General features: G+C 42.5%; 1 protein-coding gene across 2 annotated transcripts in view; it reads left to right on the top strand.

Moving 5' to 3' along the window:
* The first annotated feature begins 5,351 nt into the window (after positions 1–5,351).
* The window catches only part of LOC139239486 (uncharacterized), a 38,841-nt gene continuing 24,527 nt past the window's right edge, over positions 5,352–19,665 (top strand). The window contains exons 1-3 of one of the 2 annotated variants that reach the window (XM_070868279.1): positions 5,352–5,439; positions 5,613–5,720; positions 13,258–13,704. In XM_070868279.1, coding sequence (XP_070724380.1) covers positions 5,660–5,720; positions 13,258–13,704 — 508 coding nt within the window. In that variant the 5' untranslated portion in view covers positions 5,352–5,439; positions 5,613–5,659. Of the gene's footprint in view, positions 5,440–5,464; positions 5,721–13,257; positions 13,705–19,665 lie in introns of those variants that run through there. The other variant, XM_070868271.1, reaches the window with a different exon arrangement.

Below are 19,665 nucleotides of genomic sequence, written 5' to 3'. Positions count from 1 at the left end.
GTTCCACACAATTAAGCAATGTAACAAGAATTGTAAGATAGAAAGTAAAGGTGTAACTGACCATGTAAAATGTGTAACTGATGATCGGAATTGTACACATGTAACCAGCGAGGAAAAGTCACGCGTTCATGTTCGGACCCCTAAAGTGTCCATCATAAGCAAAGAAAAGCTGTGCGATGCAGGATTCCCACTGCACGCAGCCAATGCAGCGGGCAGACACCTGTCGGGTGTACACAGGTCCAGCAGGCTACCTAATGTTGTAGCCTACGTCCCAGCGACCAGAGTCAGGCACCACGAAGTGTGGCCACAAGCAGCCAACACACACGAGCTGCGAGGCAAGCAACCTCAGCAGGGCAAAGGCACCGGTAGTGATACCCTGCCCTGGGTCGGCCATATCTCAGGCAACTGATGGCACCAACAGCCATGAGCCTGAAGGAGCAGACTGCCCCAAGGCCATACCCCTAGATGTAGGGTCACCCGCCAATGTTTCCCCAGAGCAAACAAGCACCAACCAGATCACGAACCAAGCAACGCTCAGGCCAGAGCATCAGCAGTTCCTTGTGCACTGCGAGACGACAGTTCCTCAGGGAGTAGCTGGGACCCAGGGTGTAAAGAAAGGATTGGGGGGGGGAGTCACAGACATCCGTGAACCTGCCTGCTGCTAGGGACCATGACAACAGCCCCGAGAGCAGGCAATGCGAGTCAACCGGCTTCCCGCTGCCAGCACCGGGCACTGAACCGCCACCAGACTGCAGGGATACCACCCAGCAGTCCTTACGCACCGGTCACCGCATCGACAAGGCATCTAACGCTCTTGTCGCACCACAGAACCACAAAAAAAAAGAAATGCAAAACCCACTCACCTGAATTTGTAGGTACATGAATGCCAGGAGCTTCCGCCACACCAACGTGGAAAGGGGGGAGAATGGAGTGGTCAGGAACACACACAAACAGCAACAACCAGCACGCTACTGCACCAATGACCCACCCAAGGTTGAGCCGGCCCACTAGAGCTCTACCAGACAGAACCCATATAGAGCTAAGCCCAGAGCATAGTTAATGCAGAGGCGATTTGCACTGAGGGTTCAGGGGGGAGTGATGTCATGTATCTTATATGGCCACTGTTGGTATTATATCAAGGTGTGCCACCAGAGGGCACAGCAGTGGGAGACTCGTAGGTTACCTGTACAGATGTGCCTGGCCTAGTATAAAAGGCAGGCCACCAGGTGTGACGCTCACTCTGGAGTTAACTAATAAAGGATTAAGGTCACTACAGTTCAAGTACAACACACTGCCTCGTGGAGTCATTGTTAGAGCATCTAAGGACACAACATTGTCCATGTTCATGTGGAAGCTGATCCATGTTTTTGAATATTGTCTCCATGTAGATGAGGAAGAAATGGGGCCAAGGATAGATCTTTGGGGACTGCAGAGGTAATGCTGTGGGGGCAGGAATAGAAGCCATTGCTGAAGCTGCTTTGTCTGCAATTGAATAAGCAAGAGTAAAATCAAACAAATTACTCAACTTGTATCTGAAAATATTATTTCCTGAAAATGATTATCTAATTTGCATTTGAATGAATCAAAGCTATCTACTTCCACCATCTCTTTAGGGAGTCTGCTCCATAGATTTACAACTTGCTCACTGAAATAATTTTCTGCAGATTAGTTTTGAATTTACCCAACATTCAAGCATTAATTGTGTTCTCTTTATCTACGCTTCCGGGACAAAATGAAATAGTTTGTCATGGTCCACATTATCTACATTAGAATCCTATAAACAGCAATCATGTCACCTCTCGACCTTCATTTTTCAAGTGCGAAGATGCCCAATTTAGGTAATCTCTCATCATCATCCAATCCCTCGATTTCCACATAATCATTCTGGTTGCGCTCTTCTGCATTCTTTCAATCGCTGTAATATCCTTTTTATGATCAGAATTGTACACAGTATTATAAGTGTAGTTATACAAATTATTTATAAAGTGACTGGATTACCTCACTATTTTGGATCAATATTGACCTATTAATACTTCGCAACCTCTGATTTACTTTCCTCACTGCGTTGTTGCATTGTTGCGACAGCTTCAATTTGTCAATCAGGACTTCATAGATCTCTTTCATTTTACATACACATTTTCTTTCTATTTAAATAATAGCCCCTTCCTGGTTTTTTTTGTCCCCATGTGAAGCACTTTGTATTTCTCTACACTGAATTTCATCTGCCATTTGTCTGCACAATTCCCAAGTATATTCAAATCCTTTTGTAGCTTATCATGTTCAGTTTTACAGTCTACCACCTTCATTAGCTTTGCATCATCTGCAAATTTAGCCACTATGATTGTGACACCTAGCTCCAATCTTCATTTATTAAGATATTGAATAAAAGATTCTTGTGGTATCCTAGTGGTAACACTCTTCCCAGGCTGACAATCCCTGTACCCTCATCTGGGTTCTATTGGTCAACCAATGATGCATCCATTATAAAATATTTCCATTGATTCCTGCTTTTATTTTCAGTACCAGCATTTCCCAAGCAACTCTATCAAAGGCCTTACTACAGGATAGTCAATACTGAGGAGGACTGCAACAAATTACAAGAAGACATTAATAAACTTTCAGAATGGGCATATAATTGACAAATGAATTTCAGCACAGATAAATGTGAGATATTACATTTTGGTAAGAAAAATAAGGAGGTCACATATTAGTTGGAAAATAAGAATCTAAATGACGTAGATGAGCAAAGGGATCTCTGAGTACAAAGATACAAATCATTAAAAGTAGTGATGCAGGTTAATAAGTCCATAAAAAAAGCAAACCAAGCACTAGGGTTTATTTCTATAAGTATAGAATTGAAAAGTAGGGAAGTTATGCTAAACATGTATTGAACCGTGGTTAGACCACACTTGGAGTACTGCGTACAATTCTGGTCACCATCTTATCAACAAGAGCAGACATTGACGACGAGATTCAATACTGCCTCCAGTGCGCTTGAAGAAAAGAGTGTTTGAAGACCAGGCTCTCAAATCTGCCACAAAGCTCATGGTCTACAGGGCTGTAGTAACACCTGCCCTCCTGTATGGCTCAGAGACATGGACCATGTACAGTAGACACCTCAAGTCGCTGGAGAAATACCACCAACGATGTCGCCACAAGATCCTACAAATCCCCTGGGAGGACAGACGCAGCAACGTTAGCGTCCTCAACCAGGCCAACACCCCCAGCATTGAAGCACTGACCACACTTGATCAGCTCCATTGGGCAGGCCACATTGTTCGCATGCCAGACACGAGACTCCCAAAGCAAGCGCTCTACTCGGAACTCCTTGACAACAAACGAGCCAAAGTGGGCACCCTCAAAGCCTCCCTGATAAAGTGCAACATTCCCACTGACACCTGGGAGTCCCTGACCAAAGACAGCCCTAAGTGGAGGAAATGCATCCGGGAGGGCACTGAGCACTTCCAGTCTCATCGCCGAGAGCATGCAGAAATCAAATGCAGGCAATGGAAAGAGCGTGTGGCAAACCTGTCCCATCCATCCCTTCCCTCAACGACTATCTGTCCCACCTGTGACAGGGACTGTGGTTCTCGTACTGGACTGTTCAGCCATCTAAGGACTCATTTTTAGAGTGGAAGCAAGTCTTCCTCGATTCCAAGGGACTGCCTATGATGATGATGATTATAAAAAGGATATAGAGGCACTGGAGAGGGTGCAAAAATGATTTACAAGGATACCAGAAATGTGTGGTTATATCCATTAGGAAAGGATCAACAGTTGTGTCTCTTTTCTCTTGAACAGAGAAAGCTGAGGGGTGACCTAATAGAGGTCTTTAAAACTATGAAAGGTTTTGATAGAGTAGACAGAGAGAGAGTGTTTCCACTTGTGGGGAAGAGCAAAACTAGAGGCCATCAATATAAGATAGTCACCAAGCAATCAAATAGGGAATTCAGAAGAAACTTCTTTACACAGAGAGTGGTGAGAATGTGGACCTTGCTACCACAGGGAGTGGTTGAAGCAAATAGTATAGATGCATTTAAGGGGAGGCTAGATAAGCATATGAGGGAGAAAGGAATAGAGGGTTATGCTGACAGATTTAGATGAGGAAAGACAGGAGGAGGGTCGAATGGAGCATAAATGCTGGCATGGACTGATTGGGTCGAATGGCCTGTTTCTGTGCCATACAGTATATGTAATCCTATGAAATCAAAGTACCTTTCTCTTTTGTCATACCCTCAAAGAAAACTACTAAATTAGGTTGACAAGACCTCCCTTTCATGAACACATATTGGATATCTTTTATGATTTTATATATATCCAGATGCTCCATGATTTTATCTTTAATGAGGTTTTCCATAACTTCCATCAGAACAATTGGTTGTCATTTGGAAACTAGCCTCTTCTTTGAAGATTAAAAAGAATCATTTGGTTGGCATACCCAGTTCTTTAAAGTTGTGGCACAGCTGCACAGTCAGTTTCCTCCCTTCCCCACAACAGGTGCCCTAGCTGTGCCGCAAATGGTGTAGGCATCTTCCAGATTTATGTGATTGATCCCAAAAGATGGAACTGGGTGGGGGCAGGTCACCTATCTCAAAATGGCCTCCCATGGAATTTCAGGTTCCTTTCTCTTCAATTTTGCCTATCACTTCTCAATCGACTCCTCTTTCGTGTTTTGGAGCTTTTCCAAAAATTTACAGAATTTGTGTCCAGTTATTCTGACAGTACCCTTTAATTGTGCCCATCCCTTGAAAGTCTGTAGATCTTCATGAATTACTTCTTTTAATGTAGGGGAGTATTCATTGAATATAATTAGTAACTCTTTGCTCATCTTCAGTTTCGTGCTCTTTAAAAAGAAAGACTTGCATTTATACAACTCCTTTCACAGCCTCGGGATGTCCCAAAGCGCTTTACAGCCAATGAAGTACTTGTGGAGTGTAGTCACTGTTGTAATGTAGGATCCTTTAAGCTTCTCACCTTTCCCTTCACTGTGAATGTCGTAACTCGAAGAATTTCCTGCTGTTCTGTTAAGTACCTGAAGTTATACACATTCCCAGTTCCATCTTTGCCTCTCTTATGATTGTATTGTTAAATGGGTGTGCCCTTGCTAATCTTAGGTATACATGTATGCTGCATATTCCTCAGTATATCTTTAAAGACATTATTTGAAATAAGAATGGCACTCTAGGGACCGTTGTCACTTGATGTGAAATGTTTTAATCATAATAAATAGCATCTATTTTCTATTGTAATTGTCCCCCGCCCCCCAGAACTGATTCAACCAAGCGCTAGAGGGCCCATATCTAACTCAGCTAGTCAGCGATTCTGACTGTTACTTTAAAATGTAAGTTCCAGCAGTCGGTCCAATCCATCTGCTCCAAGAAAGTAAATCGTTACAACATTATCTCGCAGCCTTGAAGCAGGAACCAACAATACAACTTGGTGAGTAACATTTTGCGAAGAGAAATCTACGGGGCGGGGGGAGAGTTGTGAAGCCTGTTTTAATTGTTGAAGATATTTATTATCCAAGCAACGAAAAAGTTCCGCTAAATGCAAAACATTTTAATGTTCTTTCTGTTACATAATTACAATAACAACTTATTTCCCCCTCGCAGTCATTACCGTTAGAAAGACGTGAGGAAACAAGAGAGGAGAAGGCAAAATGAGGAGGCTCACTTTGGTGCTGTTTCTCTTCTACTTTCTTCAGACAGCGTGGTTTGAAGGTAAGGCGGACTTCTCCGTTTATATTTTACATCATTGCAGGATGCAAGATTTAACTTTCGTCCCAAACAAGATAGTACAAATTTGCAATCTAGAACTGCGACAGAAAACATTGCTGGCCGTAATGGAGTCAAGTGCCCCCGGTGAAGACAAATAATTGTACGTGGTATTAGTGGCCAATTGCAAGATTGTGATGTGCTCGGCAACAAAATATAAAAAACTGTCATCATAGTTGCCCACAGAGTTGCTTTAACTGGAATAAGGGTAAACCGTCTAATGTTTAGTGCACCTATCCACATTTATTTTATGAAACAAATGTTGTCCCTCTCTTCCTGCAACCCTTTAAAATTGCACCACTTATAGTGCCTCTCCTTCATCTTCCTCCCCAAATATATCACTTCATGCTTCTCTGCATTACATTTTATCGGCCACGTGTCTACCCATTTTACCAGCCTGTCTATGACCTCCTGAAGTCTGTTACCATCCTTCTCACTATTTACTACATTTCCAAGTTTTGTGTTACCTGCAAGTTTTGAAATTATACCCCTTATACACGTCCAAACCATTAATATATATCATAAAGAGCAGTGGTCTTAATACTAACCCCTGGGGTGGGGAGGGGAGGGACACCATTGTATACTTCTCCCCTGTCTAAACAAAACGTTCGTTACTTTCCACATTCTGTCTCCAATTCTGTCTCTGGGAGCCAATTTCATATCCATGCTGCTGCTGCTTTTTAAACCCACAGGCTTCTATTTTTCTAACAAGTCCATTATGCGGCACTTCACCAAACACCTTTTGAAAGTCCATGTACACAACATCAACTGCATTACCTTCACCAATCTCTTTGTTATCTCCCACAACACGAGTTGAGTAAGTCCCCATTAGTTCTGTGGCATTCTCTTTGAAGGGGATGAGGAGCGTGACAGTGCAGAGCCGCTCCGGTGGTCTACCTTTATGAGCATTGTCTGTCCATTTGTCCTACAAGAAGATACAGTGAATGGGGGAAAGGCCAACAATTGAGGAGTGTGTGACAGATGGGACCAGCTCTTTACAATATTCATCAGTGATTTGGATGAAGGAATTGAGTGTAAAAGCTCCAAGTTTGCAGATGACACTAAACTGGGTGGCGGTGTGAGCTGTGAGGGGGATGCTAGGAGCTGCAGGGTGACTTGGACAGGTTAGGTGAGTGGCTAAATGCATGGCGGATGCAATATAATGTGGATAAATGTGAGGTTAACCACTTTGGGGGCAAAAACGCAAAGACAGAATATTATCTGAATGGCGGCAGTTTAGGAAAAGGGGAGGTGCAACGAGACCTGGTTGTCATGGTTCATCAGTCATTGAAAGTTGGCATATAGGTACAGCAGGCAGTGAAGAAGGAAAATGGTATGTTGGCCTTCATAGCTAGGGGATTTGAGTATAGGAGCAGGGAGGTCTTACTGCAGTTGTACAGGGCCTTGGTGAGGCCTCACCTAGAATATTGTGTTCAGTTTTGCTCTCCTAATCTGAGGAAGGACGTTCTTGCTATTGAGGGAGTGCAGCGAAGGTTCACCAGACTGATTCCCGGGATTGCAGGACTGACATGTGAGGAGAGACTGGATCAACTGGGCCTTTATACATTGGAGTTTAGAAGGATGAGAGGGGATCTCATAGAAACATATAAGGTTCTGATGGGACGGGACAGGTTAGATGCAGGTAGAGTGTTCCCGATGTTGGGGAAGTCCAGAACCAGGGGACACAGTCTTAGGATAAGGGGTAGGCCATTTAGGACTGAGATGAGGAGAAACTTCTTCAGTCAGAGAGTTTTTAACCTGTGGAATTCGCTACCGCAGAGAGTTGTTGATGCCAGTTCATTGGATATATTCAAGAGGGAGTTAGATATGGCCCTTACGGCTAAGGGGATCAAGGGATATGGAGAGAAAGCAGGAAAGGGGTACTGAGGGAATGATCAGCCATGATCTTATTGAATGGTGGTGCAGGCTCGAGGGGCCGAATGGCCTACTCCTGCACCTATTTTCTATGTTTCTATATTTCTAGAAGATGTGGGGATACGTGGCTGTTAAAGTGGATGGAATATCAGGCTTGTTCATGTAAGTTACTGCTTTGAATGGAGCTGAGTAGAGATAGTGCAAGGTGTCGAGTTAGAACAGAGAGCATTGTAAAGGATTGATTGTGCAAGTATTGATTTCAGAGGAGGAAAATTCCTCTATGGTGGGCAAGGAAGAAAATGGAGAGGTGTCCAGAGTGTTACCTTGCCTGTGCTGCTGAAGGTGTAGAACTCTTTGCGGCACAGTTCTGCAGTTCTGAGGGTAAAGGAGTTGGCAATCAGTGCCAGTGCCACGTTTCATGAATTTCATGCTTCCTAGCATTCACACTCGGAACTCTGTTCATTCTGCCTTCAATGCCCTCCAGTTCTGCTGAATACAAAGAGTGATCAAAACATGGAATGGACTCCCAAATGGTCTAATGAAGGAGAAAAACTTGGAATTATTTAAAAAACAATTAGATGCTGCATTGGGGGAGTGTAAGATTTTTCTGGGTGGATGAACCAAAGTGGACTGAATGGCCCTCATCCAATATTACCTTGTGATCTGGATTTCAAAAGTTAGCAGAATATATCGTAATAGATATTTCCCCCTTTATATTATAAAACATTTTGCTTCAAGCACAGACTTCCTCCCCAGTATTCTAATATATTACAATATATTACAATATTTTACTTTTTAACAAATAATCAAACAATTCTGTTGAAACATTGCATCAGTTGATAAGTAGTGGCAGACATTTAAGGAGATGTTTCATAACTCAACAAAAATATATTCCAGTGAGAAGGAAAGACTTTAAGAGAAATGAGAACCATCCGTGGCTAACTAAGAAGTAAAGGATGGTATAAAATTGAAAACAATGGCATACAATGTTGCCAAGATTAGTAGGAGGCCAGAGGATTGGGAAATTTTTTATACCACCAAAGGATGACTAAAAAAATAATAAAGAGAGAGAAGATTGATTATGAGAGTAAACAAGCAAGAAATATAAAAACAGATAGTAAGGGCTTCTACAGGTATATAAAAAGGAAGAGAGTAGCTAAAGTAAATGTTTGTCGCTTAGAGGATGAGACTGGGGAATTAATAATTGGGAACAGGAAAATGGCACAGACTTTGAACAAATATTTTGTATCGATCTTCACAGTAGAAGACACTAAAAACATCCCAATAATGGATAATCAAGGAACTATAGGGAAGGAGGAACTTAATACAATCACTATCACTAATGAAGTAGTACTCGGTAAAATAATGGGACTAAAGGTGGACAAGTCCCCTGGACCTGATGGCCTGCATCCTTGGCTCTTAAAAGAAGTGGCTGCAGAGATAGAGAATGCATTGGTTGCAATCTACCAAAATTCCCTCAATTCTCGAGAGGTCCCAGCGGATTGGAAAATCGCAAATGTAACACCCCTATTTAAAAAAGGAGGCAGACAGAAAGCAGGAAATTATAGACCAGTTAGCCTAACATCTGTTGTTGGGAAAATGCTGGAGTCCATTATTAAGGAAGCAGTAACAGGACATTTGGAAAAGCATAATACAGTCAAGCAGAGTCAGCATGGTTTTATGAAAGGGAAATCATGTTTGACAAATTTGCTGGAGTTCTTTGAAGATGTAACGAGCAGGTGGATAAGGGGGAACCAGTGGACGTGGTGTACATGGATTTCCAGAAGGCATTCGATAAGGCGCCACATAAAAGTTTACTGCACAACATAAGAGCTCATGGGGTTGGGGGTCATATATTAGCAATGACTGAGAATTGATTAGCTAACAGAAAACAGAGTCGGGATAAATGGATCATTTTCCGGTTGGCAAATGGTAACTAGTGGGGTGCCACAAGGATCGATGCTGGGGCCTCAACTATTTATAATCTATATTAATGACTTGGATGAAGGGACCGAGTGTAATATAGCCAAGTTTGCTGATGATGCAAAGATGGGTGGGAAAGCAAGTTGTGAGGAGGACACAAATAATCTGCAAAGGGATATAGACAGGTTAAGTGAGTGGACAAACATTTGACAGATAGAATATAATGTGGAAAAGTGTGAGGTTATCCACTTTGATAGGAAAAAATAAAAAAGCAAATTATTATTTATATGGAGAGAGATTACAAAATGCTGCAGAGGGACCTGGGGGTCCTTGTGCATAAAACACAAAAAGTTAGTATGTGGGTACAGCAAGTAATCAGGAAGGCAAATGGAATGTTGGCCTTTATGGCAAGGGGGATAGAGTATAGAAGCAGAGAAGTCCTGATACAACTGTACAGGGTATCGGTGAGACCGCACCGAGAGTACTGCGTACAGTTTTGGTCTCCTTATTTAAGGAGGGATATACTTGCATTGGCGGCAGTTCCGAGAAGGTTCACTAGATTGATTCCTGAGATGAAGGGGTTGACATAAAGAAAGGTTGAGCAGGTTGGGCCTCTACTCATTGGGATTCAGAAGAATGAGAGATATAAGATTATGAGGGGGCTTGACAAGGTGGATGCAGAGAGGATGTTTCTACTGATAGGGGAGACTAGAACTAGGGGGCATAATCTTAGAATAAGGGGTTGTCCATTTAAAACTGAGATGAGGAAGAATTTCTTCTCTCAGAGGGTTGTAAATCTGTGGAATTCATTGCCTCAGAGAGCTGTGGAAGCTGGGACATTGAATAAATTTAAGACAGAGATAGACAGTTTCTTAACCGATAAGGGATTAAGGGGTTATAGGGAGTGGGCAGGGAAGTGGCCCTGAGTCCATGATTGAATCAGCCATGCTCGTATTAAATGGCGGAGCAGGCTCGAGGGGCCATATGGCCTACTCCTGCTCCTATTTTTTATGTTCTTATCTCATGTGGCCTCACTACCCCCACCGTAACTTTCACAGATAAGCCAATCTCTGGCCATTTCCTTATATTGCTCTCTACCCATATTCCCTTTCCTCCTCCAAACCTCACTTCTTTCGGTGTCCGACCCTGGAAAAAAATTCCCTTAAATCCCTTACCACTACACTTTCTAATTCCCAACTATTGAGCCTTTGGCCTACAATTCTTCCTGACATTTCTGCAGCTAGTGATTTGCTAAATCACCCCCTCTCCACATCTTTAGTGCCCTTGTCCACACTAAAATCATTATACTCTCTCACCCTAGTCATTCCTCCTGGTATACTTCTCATCTTTGCTCCCTTAAGTCTAAGGGATGCAGACTTAAATGTTTTTGGTGGACAACTGGTCTAACCATCCATTAGCAGATATAGCTAGATCATATAAAGCATTATAGGGTCCTGCTCGCCATTACTAACACTGCTCACTATTCTAAGATCATACCCGAAGGCAAAGATAACAACATGGTTCTCTTTTCCACCGCTAACTGTCTTCTCAAACCACCCACCCCTACCTTCTCCTCCCTTACCCCCAACAATAAATGTGAGGAGCTCATGGGCCTTTTTGTTCGAAAGATCGCGAACATCTGTTCAGCTGCCTCTGCTACTTCCCTCCCTTCCCCTAGCCCACTGGACCTTATTTCCTCTCCATTTCCTCCCTGCCCTAGCTCTAAATTTGCATATTTGTCTAGTTTCTCTCCTATCTCCCCACATGCCCTTTCAAAGCTCATGTTGTCAATGAGACCAACCTCCTGCTCTCTCGACCCTATTCCTACTAAACTGCTGACCAGCCAACTTCACTTCCTGGTTCACATGTTACCTTATATTGTTAACGGTTCTCTCTCCTCAGGTATTGTCTCCCTCTCCATCCAATCTGCCATCATCACCCCTCTTAAAATCTAACCCTTTACACCCCCTCCCCTCCTTGAAAACTATTGCCCCATTTCCAAACTCCCTTTCTTCTCCTATGACATTGAATGTGTTGTCACCTCCCAAATCCATGCCCATCTTTCCTGGAACTCTTTGTTTGAATCCCTCCAATCAGGTTTCCGCCCCTGGCACAGTAGCAAAACAGCTCTTACCAAGGTCACAAATGACATCCTAATTGACTGTGACAAAGGTAAACTATCCCTCTTGCCCTTCTCGACCTGCCTGCAGCCTTTGACATTGTTGACCACAAAATTCTGCTCCAGCACCTCTCCACCGTCGTCCAGCTGGATGGGATTGCACTTGTCTGGTTCCATTCCTATGTTTCCAGCCGTAGCTATAGAATCGCCTGCAACGGCTTCTCTTCCTGCTCCTGCATGGTCACCTCTGGTGTCCCCCAAGGATCTATCCTTCGTCCCCTCCTATATCTCATCTACATGCTGCCCCTCGGTGACATCATCCAGCAACAGTGTGAGTTTTCCCATGTACACTGATGATACTCAGCTCTATCTCTACTCCACCTCTCTCGAACTCTCCACCATCTCTATACTAACAGACTGCTTGTCCGACATCCAGCACTGGATGAGCAGAAATTTCCTCCAATTAAATATTGGGAAGACCGAAGCCATTGTCTTCAGTTCACACCACAAACTTCGTTCCCTTGTCAACGCTTCAATCCCTCTCCCTGACAACTGTCTGAGGGTAATCAAGTCTGTTCACAACCTTGGTGTCACTAAGATTGCCCATTTCCACTTCCATAACATTCCCCGTCTCCGCCCTTGCCTCACCTTATCTGCTGCCAAAACCCTAATCCATGCATTTGTGACCTCTAGAACTGACTATTCCAACGCATTCCTGGCCAGCCTCCCTAGTTCTACCCTCCTTTAATATGAGGTCATCCAAAACTCTTCCGCCCGTGTGCTAACGCACCAAGTCCCTCTCACCCATTTCCCCTGTGCTCGCTGACCTACATTGGCTCCCAGTTAAGCAATGTCTCGATTTTAAAATTCTCATCCTTGTTTTTAAATTCCTCCATGGTTCACCACTCCTTATCTCTATAATCTCCTCGAGCCCTATAATCCCCCTAATCTGGCCTTTTGAACATCCCTGATTTTAATTGCTCCACCATTGGCCATCCCTTCAGCTGTCTAGGTCCTAAGCTCTGGAATTCCCTCCCTAAATCTCTTCGCCTTTCCACTTATTTTTCCTCCTTTAAGACGCTCCTTAAAACCTTCCTCTTTGACCAAGCTTTTGGTCATCTGCCCTAACATCACTTTACATGGCTTGAGGTTAAAAAAAAATTATATAACGTTCCTGTGAAGCGCCTTGAGATGTTTTATTACATTAAAGGTGCTATATAAATATAAGTTCTTGTTGATGCTGTTGTAAGTCAAATTAATTTGTTCACCAAAATTATACTTTGGTTAAATGTTTACAAATGTGTAGAATTATAAACTAGCTTATCTGGGCATAGTTATTTGATGATAATGGAACAAACAATTTTAGCACAAAAATAATAAGGCCATTCAGTCCATCGAGCCCATTCCTTCAGAATGTAGGTACATTGTAATATTACAAAAATAAAGTTAATAATTGAATATGCATAATTCTAACCAACGTGTATGTTTAATGCTTCAAACATTCCTCCTTGATGTATATTTTAATTGATGCCTTTTTCAATTTTATTTTGTTATTAAATATCCTAGGCTTCAACATCAAAAATGTCCGTGTAGACAAATGTATCCGTGCAAACAATGAGAACAATAGAATATCCCTCACTGAGTGCAACCCAGATTCTGAACAGCAGCAGTGGAGATGGGATTCCCGCATAAACTCCATAGTCAGCCTTAAAACCGAGCAGTGTCTGACTGTTCATAAAGCCAATGAATTCGGAGCTGTGAAACTGGAGCCCTGTGGCAGTGCTCAATCTCAGACATGGATCTGCAGCAAACGGGGTCATTTAACTCTTGAAGGTTTCAACTTGCATCTCAATGTAAAGCACAACACGAACAAAGTGCACGTCTCACATGAAAAAGGCAAATTAAGCAAGTGGCGAACCTTGAAAGATAAAATCATCTGTACCGAGGCTAATCATATTTGGCAGCATGAAGATACGTCAGAAGATTTGGCCTTGCAACCACTTGTGGTGCCAAGTAAGATTTAGATATTGGCAGCATTCAGATCAACCAATATAGAAAACCATATCGTCCATCCAACAATCGCTTGCACATCTTCATTTAATGTAACTAATACTCGAAGAGGAATATTCACTTTTGTTTCATTTTCCAATAATATGCCTGGTATAGATTTTTGTTGTGTGTACAAATTACATTTTAGATTTTCAGCTAACCAAAGAATTCCAACTTAACTACTAGAAATCGTGACATTCAAATTGTTTCCTTTTCTGTTCTCTAGACTAAACTCTACGGGCCCAAATTTGCCCAGGAATTGCTCCGTTTTTTATGGAGCAACTTGACTTTTCTGGAGTATCTTAAAAATCCCCATTCTTCACATTTAATTTGCGCCAGTGTAAGTGAGTTTGTTAGGATTTTTTTTAGTTTCGTTTTTTTTTTCAAAAGGGGGCCACCTACTCCGGTTTTGGCCATTTAAGCCAGTTTACACAGCTAATAGTTGCTCCAAACTAACTTAGGCCAGCAAATGTGCCTATGTGTGGCCGCACAGAAAACTCTTGCGGAGAGTTAAGAAATCAGCGCAGGTAGGTACTTAATGACTTGACTAAAGAATGTGAATCGGATCAAGCAGCTATACAGGACATATGACAAACTTCGCAAAGTTAATTTACTATACAACAGAAGCCTTCATGGAGCCTAAAGTACAAAAATAAAAGAACTAAAGAGACAAAACATATTTACATAATTTTTTCAAAATATCCAAATAAAAACAGTTATCATCCCCCCACGCCCCCCATCAAAACTCCCCCCCCGATCAAAATACTCTTTTCCCCCCCCCAGATCAAAACTCTACCCCCTCCCCCCCATCAAAACTCTCCTCCTCCTCCCCATATCAAAACTCCCCACCCCACCACCCCCCTATCAAAACACTCTTCCTCCCCCCACCATCAAAACTCTCCTCCTCCCCCCTCACTAAACAAAGCACAACCATCAATAAATAAAAAATAAAACTCGTCCTACCTCGGCCCGGGAAGTCAGCAGGCCGGCTGGCCGGTGTGGGAGGCCACTCGGCCGGGGATAGGTGCGGGCTCTCTCACTGGCATGCAGCAGCCTGGCGCGCGTCGTGACGCCACTTGGCCTGGGATAGGGGCAGGATATCGGGTCCCACGTTGCAGAGGAGCTACTCTGCATGTGCGAAACCTCCAGTGCGTATGCATTGAGCTGCCGGCACTCTTTCGAAAGCAGGGCCCTAGCTCCGCCCCCTAATTGAATTGCCACGCCGCGCCAAGCCATGGGAGAGGCCACAGAGCGGCCAGAATGCGGGGACAACTTTTTGGTGCCGTTTTTATCCTAGAAAGTCGGCGCACCTTGGGTGAGTTGCGCCAAAAATCGGCAAGGGCCAAATTTGAGCTCAATGTCTCACATATGATTACTGATAACACTTATTATTCAATTACATTTTAGAAACATTTTAACTGGGATTTAAAAAAAAAGATTTGTTTAAGGTTTTGTAGAAAAGGGTTCTGTCAGCAATGTTTACATCATTTGGAAAGTTTCTGGTGCAAGGCATACTAAGAATAAAGGGTCGGCCATTTAGAACTGAGATGAGGAGGAATTTCTTCTCTCAGAAGTTCGTAAATTTATGGAATTCTCTGCCCCAGAGAGCTGTGGAGGCTGGGTCATTGAATATATTTAAGGTGGCGATAGACAGACTTTTGACCGATAAGGGAGTCGAGGGTTATGGGGAGCGGGCAGGGAAGTGGGGCTGAGCCCAAGATCAGATCCTATTTCTTATGTTCCAACAAGACGTCTATGAATAGCCAGTCTTGTAGGAAAGTTTCTAAAGCTCACATTAGAAAATATTATTTATTTCAGATAAATAAAATTCCCAAAGTTCATGATTTTATTTGTTTTCAGGTTTTTAATTCAAACAAAAACTACATCCCACATTTTTATCATTTGCCTGGAAGGAGACAAAACTTAAATACACCATGGGCCTGAAAGTCCATAGTCCTTCCAGCATACTCCTGTTGTAACTACTTAAGGGTCAGACATTACATTCGGGATTCTGAATGGCCTGTTGGGATGGAACCCACCCCAACCTGCCTGTTGTCCTAGCAGGGGGACTCCCCCTATGTAATCCCTGGGATTTCCTGCTCTCCTGACCCTCAGTGGGACCTAGTATTGTGTTGGTTGAGTCAAGCCTCACCGGTGGTTATGGGATCTAGGCCAGGATGTGGTCTTTACTTCAGAAGAGGAGTATTTTTTTAAATTAAAAGCGGCCTCCTTGTAAGACATTTCTGGAGGGAACACAGGTTGAAATGAAAGTGGGTTAGGGGAAAACTTTACCTTGAGCATTCTATGGGGAGAGGGCAGACAGGAAGGATGGCCACCCAGGAGGGCTCAGAGGGCCAGTGACGATGAAGGATTGGTGGCAATATATGTCCAATTCAGGATAGTATGTGTCTTAAGGGGAACTTAGAGATGATGATGTTTCTAGAATGTTGCTGCAGTTGTCCTTCTTGGCAGTAAAGGTTGTATGGCTGACAGATGCTTGGAACCTCTGGGGGCAGTTTCAAACAATATGCCAGCTGGCACTGATGCTGTGACCACCGGCCTGTGTTCTGCTTTTTGACAACTCCTGAATCCTTTCAGGACCCTGTCTAGAGAGGGAAATGGTATGGTCTTCTTGAGAAAAGAATGTTCATGTGACTCTTTCCCTGGTAAGCTTTCGGGGTTGGGTCTACCAGCTGGATGCCTTGTGATCTGCATGAGTGCAATCTGTAGGGTGTTTCTGATGTGAAGCCCGTCATCACTGCACCTTGTGCATCCAGTGATAAACTTCTGTAACTGGGTGCCCAAGATTTTGATGATGCCAGAACTCTGCACTGTGCTTGGTCTCTCAATGCTTTGGGGCTTGCCTACAGAGAGCCACAAAGATGCCATACTTTCTGGATGTGAGTAAATCCCTCCCTCAGGAGGACTGCAGTAATTAAAAACATGAAGTGAAAGACATAATGGCCCAGATTTTGCTGTAGCAGGGCATCGAAAGGCATCTGCCGTGAGTTAGACTTGCCCTTGCACATTTAATTGTTTTTTTGTGTATCAAGTTGCTGAAAGTGTGGGCAGCAATGGCAACAAAGCATCTGGGACGTGAGTGAACGTGGCAAGCAACTATGTATCTCTTTAACCATCTGCTGCTGAAACCCTCATCCATGCCTTTGTTACCTCTAGACTTGACTATTCCAACGCACTCCTCACTGGTCTCCCACGTTCTACCCTACGTTAACTTGAGGTCATCCAAAACTCAGTTTCCCGTGTCCTAATTCACATCAACTCCCATTCCCCATCACCCCTGTGTTCGCTGACCTTCATTGGCTCCCATTTAAGCAATGCCTCGATTTCAAAATTCTCATCCTTGTTTTCAAATCCTTTCGTGGCCCCACCCCTCCCGATCTCTGTAATCTTCTCCAGCCCACAACTCCCCCACCACCACCTCCCCTGCCACCCGCCCCTCCCCAACTCCCGAGATATCTGCGTTCCTCTAATTCTGTGCATTTTAGGTGGCTAGTGGATTACTGGTGCTGACAGAAGTAGTTTTTTTTCATGCTATCATTAACTAAGTGTTCTCTTTTCTATACATTGAGATTTTTTCATAGTTTGGATTTGTTACAAGTGTAACCCCAGTCTAGTCTTGATGAAAAACAAGTCTGCTGTGGATATTTCACGTTTGATTTTTGTTTGGTGGCTACTAAAGCTTCTGTTGCTTTATTAGACTCACTCTCTTTGTTCTACTCTGGTGTTGCTATGGAGAAAGCACATTCTCATGAAGCATTTCTCCAATGAACACCCTCTGCTGATTACCAGCAAATTTCTATTTAACCCTGTGTTGGTTGCACTTGCATTTTTCATTAGTGTCAGCTCTTTTTAAAATAAATTCTACTTTACAATCTTTGGAAACAGTGAACCACAGATTAAATTGTAGATACTATAACCAAAGGAAAATACTCTGAGTGAAAACTACTCCAGTGTTATTCAACAGAGTACAGCATATCTTATAGTTTAAGATATTACAAGGAGTAAAATATAACTTGCTGCCATTTCTTTATTATTTCCCCCCGGTTCTAAAGTTAATGTTACAGTATTCTGAATGACATGCTTTTACTGTGCCAGGTTAACTCATATTTGTGTCTGCAATAACTCTTAAGACCATGATACCATCTAGTTTTCACTGCCTTTATGTAAAGTAACATTAATTTAAAACAAATTGAACTTTTTCACCATCATGTTCATTAAATTAGGTTTGTTTCTAAACCTGACAATTATTTTCCATTTAAAAAAAATTTAAATCTCCCTCAAAGACAACTCAGTTTTTTTCAAATACTTTTTCCAGGACACTTCAGCCTAAAATCAACAATTCACAATAAATATCTGTTTACGAATTAGCACTGAAAAATAGACCCCATGCCAAGAACTTGGAAGGTGTGAAATTCGAGAACTTACTAAACTGTTGGCAAAGTGTACATGATGGAATTGTCTGAGTTTCCGGGACACCTCAGGAGAATTTTGGAGTATAAAAAAAAAATCAAATACTGTAAATTTGAAATAAAAACAACCTGCTTTATATTTCCAACATTTTCTACTTTTATTATAGAAGCATCTTTGGATTGTGAGATCCAAATGGTCAAAATAGTATATTTTCAAATATTGAGGGACACTTGAGATCCTTTTTGGTGTTTATATTTATGTATCTAGGATGAGAAAAGACCATCAGGCCCAATGTGCTTCCTCTACCAAGGTCCTTCAGCCAACTTCATGCACATGCATAAACCATCCTGCCCCCACCTCCTGGGAGAGGCAAGAAAACAACAGCAGCCAATTCAGGAATTCTCTTTTGAAAATTCCTCTTGGACTCCACATGGGCGAGTAGGCAAGCCCCAGGAGATCCCACATCCACACATTTATTTGACAGAATATTTTACTCTTGCCTTCCATATGCCATGATAAACCTCATCCATTGTGACTAACGAGTTGATTTTAACTTTTAATTTCAATGTACAATGCTATAGAATCTCTAGTCATTAATCCATTCACCTCATAGAATAGAATAGCACAAAAGGAGGCCATTCAGCCCATCGAGTCTGTGCCAGCTCTTTCACTTTACCGCTCTTTTACTTGTTACTTCTTATTTAAAGACTATTTTTGGTTAACTTTTATGCTCATCAAGGTGAGTGAAGTCAGTATTAAAAAGTAGAACATTTTGACCCATTGTCATCATCAGCCAATCCAGATTGGGTATAGTTTGGGTCAGATGCAGAGTAAATCTTCTTCTACTTTACCCTGTCATTGTGCCTTAATGCTACCAGTGTGAATTTTCCAATATCTAGTTACAGCGAGTGACATTGATTCTACAGCACAGAATCAGGCCATTCGGCTCAACTGGTCCATGCCGCCATTTATGCTCCATATGAGCCTCCTCCCTCCCCTCTTCATCTAACCCAATCAACATATCCTTCTATTCTTTTCTCCCTCATGTGCTTATCTATCTTTCCCTTAAATGCATCTATGCTATTTGCCGTAACTACTCTCTGAGTAAAGAAATTTCTCCTGAATTCCCTACTGGATTTATTCATGACTATCTTATATTTATGACCTCTAGTTTTGGAGTCCCCCCACAAGTGGAAACATTTTCTGTACATCTACCTTATCAAACCCTTTCAGAATTTTAAAGACTTCAATCAGGTCACCTTCTCTTTTCTAGAGAAAAGAGCTCTAGCCTCTTCAGTCTTTCCTGATAACTATAACCTGGTATCATTCTTCTGAATCTTTTTTGCAACTTCTTCAGTGCCTCTACATCCTTTTTATAATATGGAGATCAGAACTGTGCACAATACCCCAAGTGTGGTTTAACCAAGGTTCAATACAAGTTGAACATAACTTTTCTGCTTTTCAATTCTGTTCCTCTAGAAATGAACCCCAGTG

This window comes from Pristiophorus japonicus, chromosome 2 (assembly GCF_044704955.1).
Source record: "Pristiophorus japonicus isolate sPriJap1 chromosome 2, sPriJap1.hap1, whole genome shotgun sequence".
Lineage (NCBI taxonomy): Eukaryota > Metazoa > Chordata > Chondrichthyes > Pristiophoridae > Pristiophorus > Pristiophorus japonicus.
The sequence above is the reverse complement of the archived record's forward strand: the minus strand, read 5'-3'. Positions and strand labels throughout refer to the sequence as shown.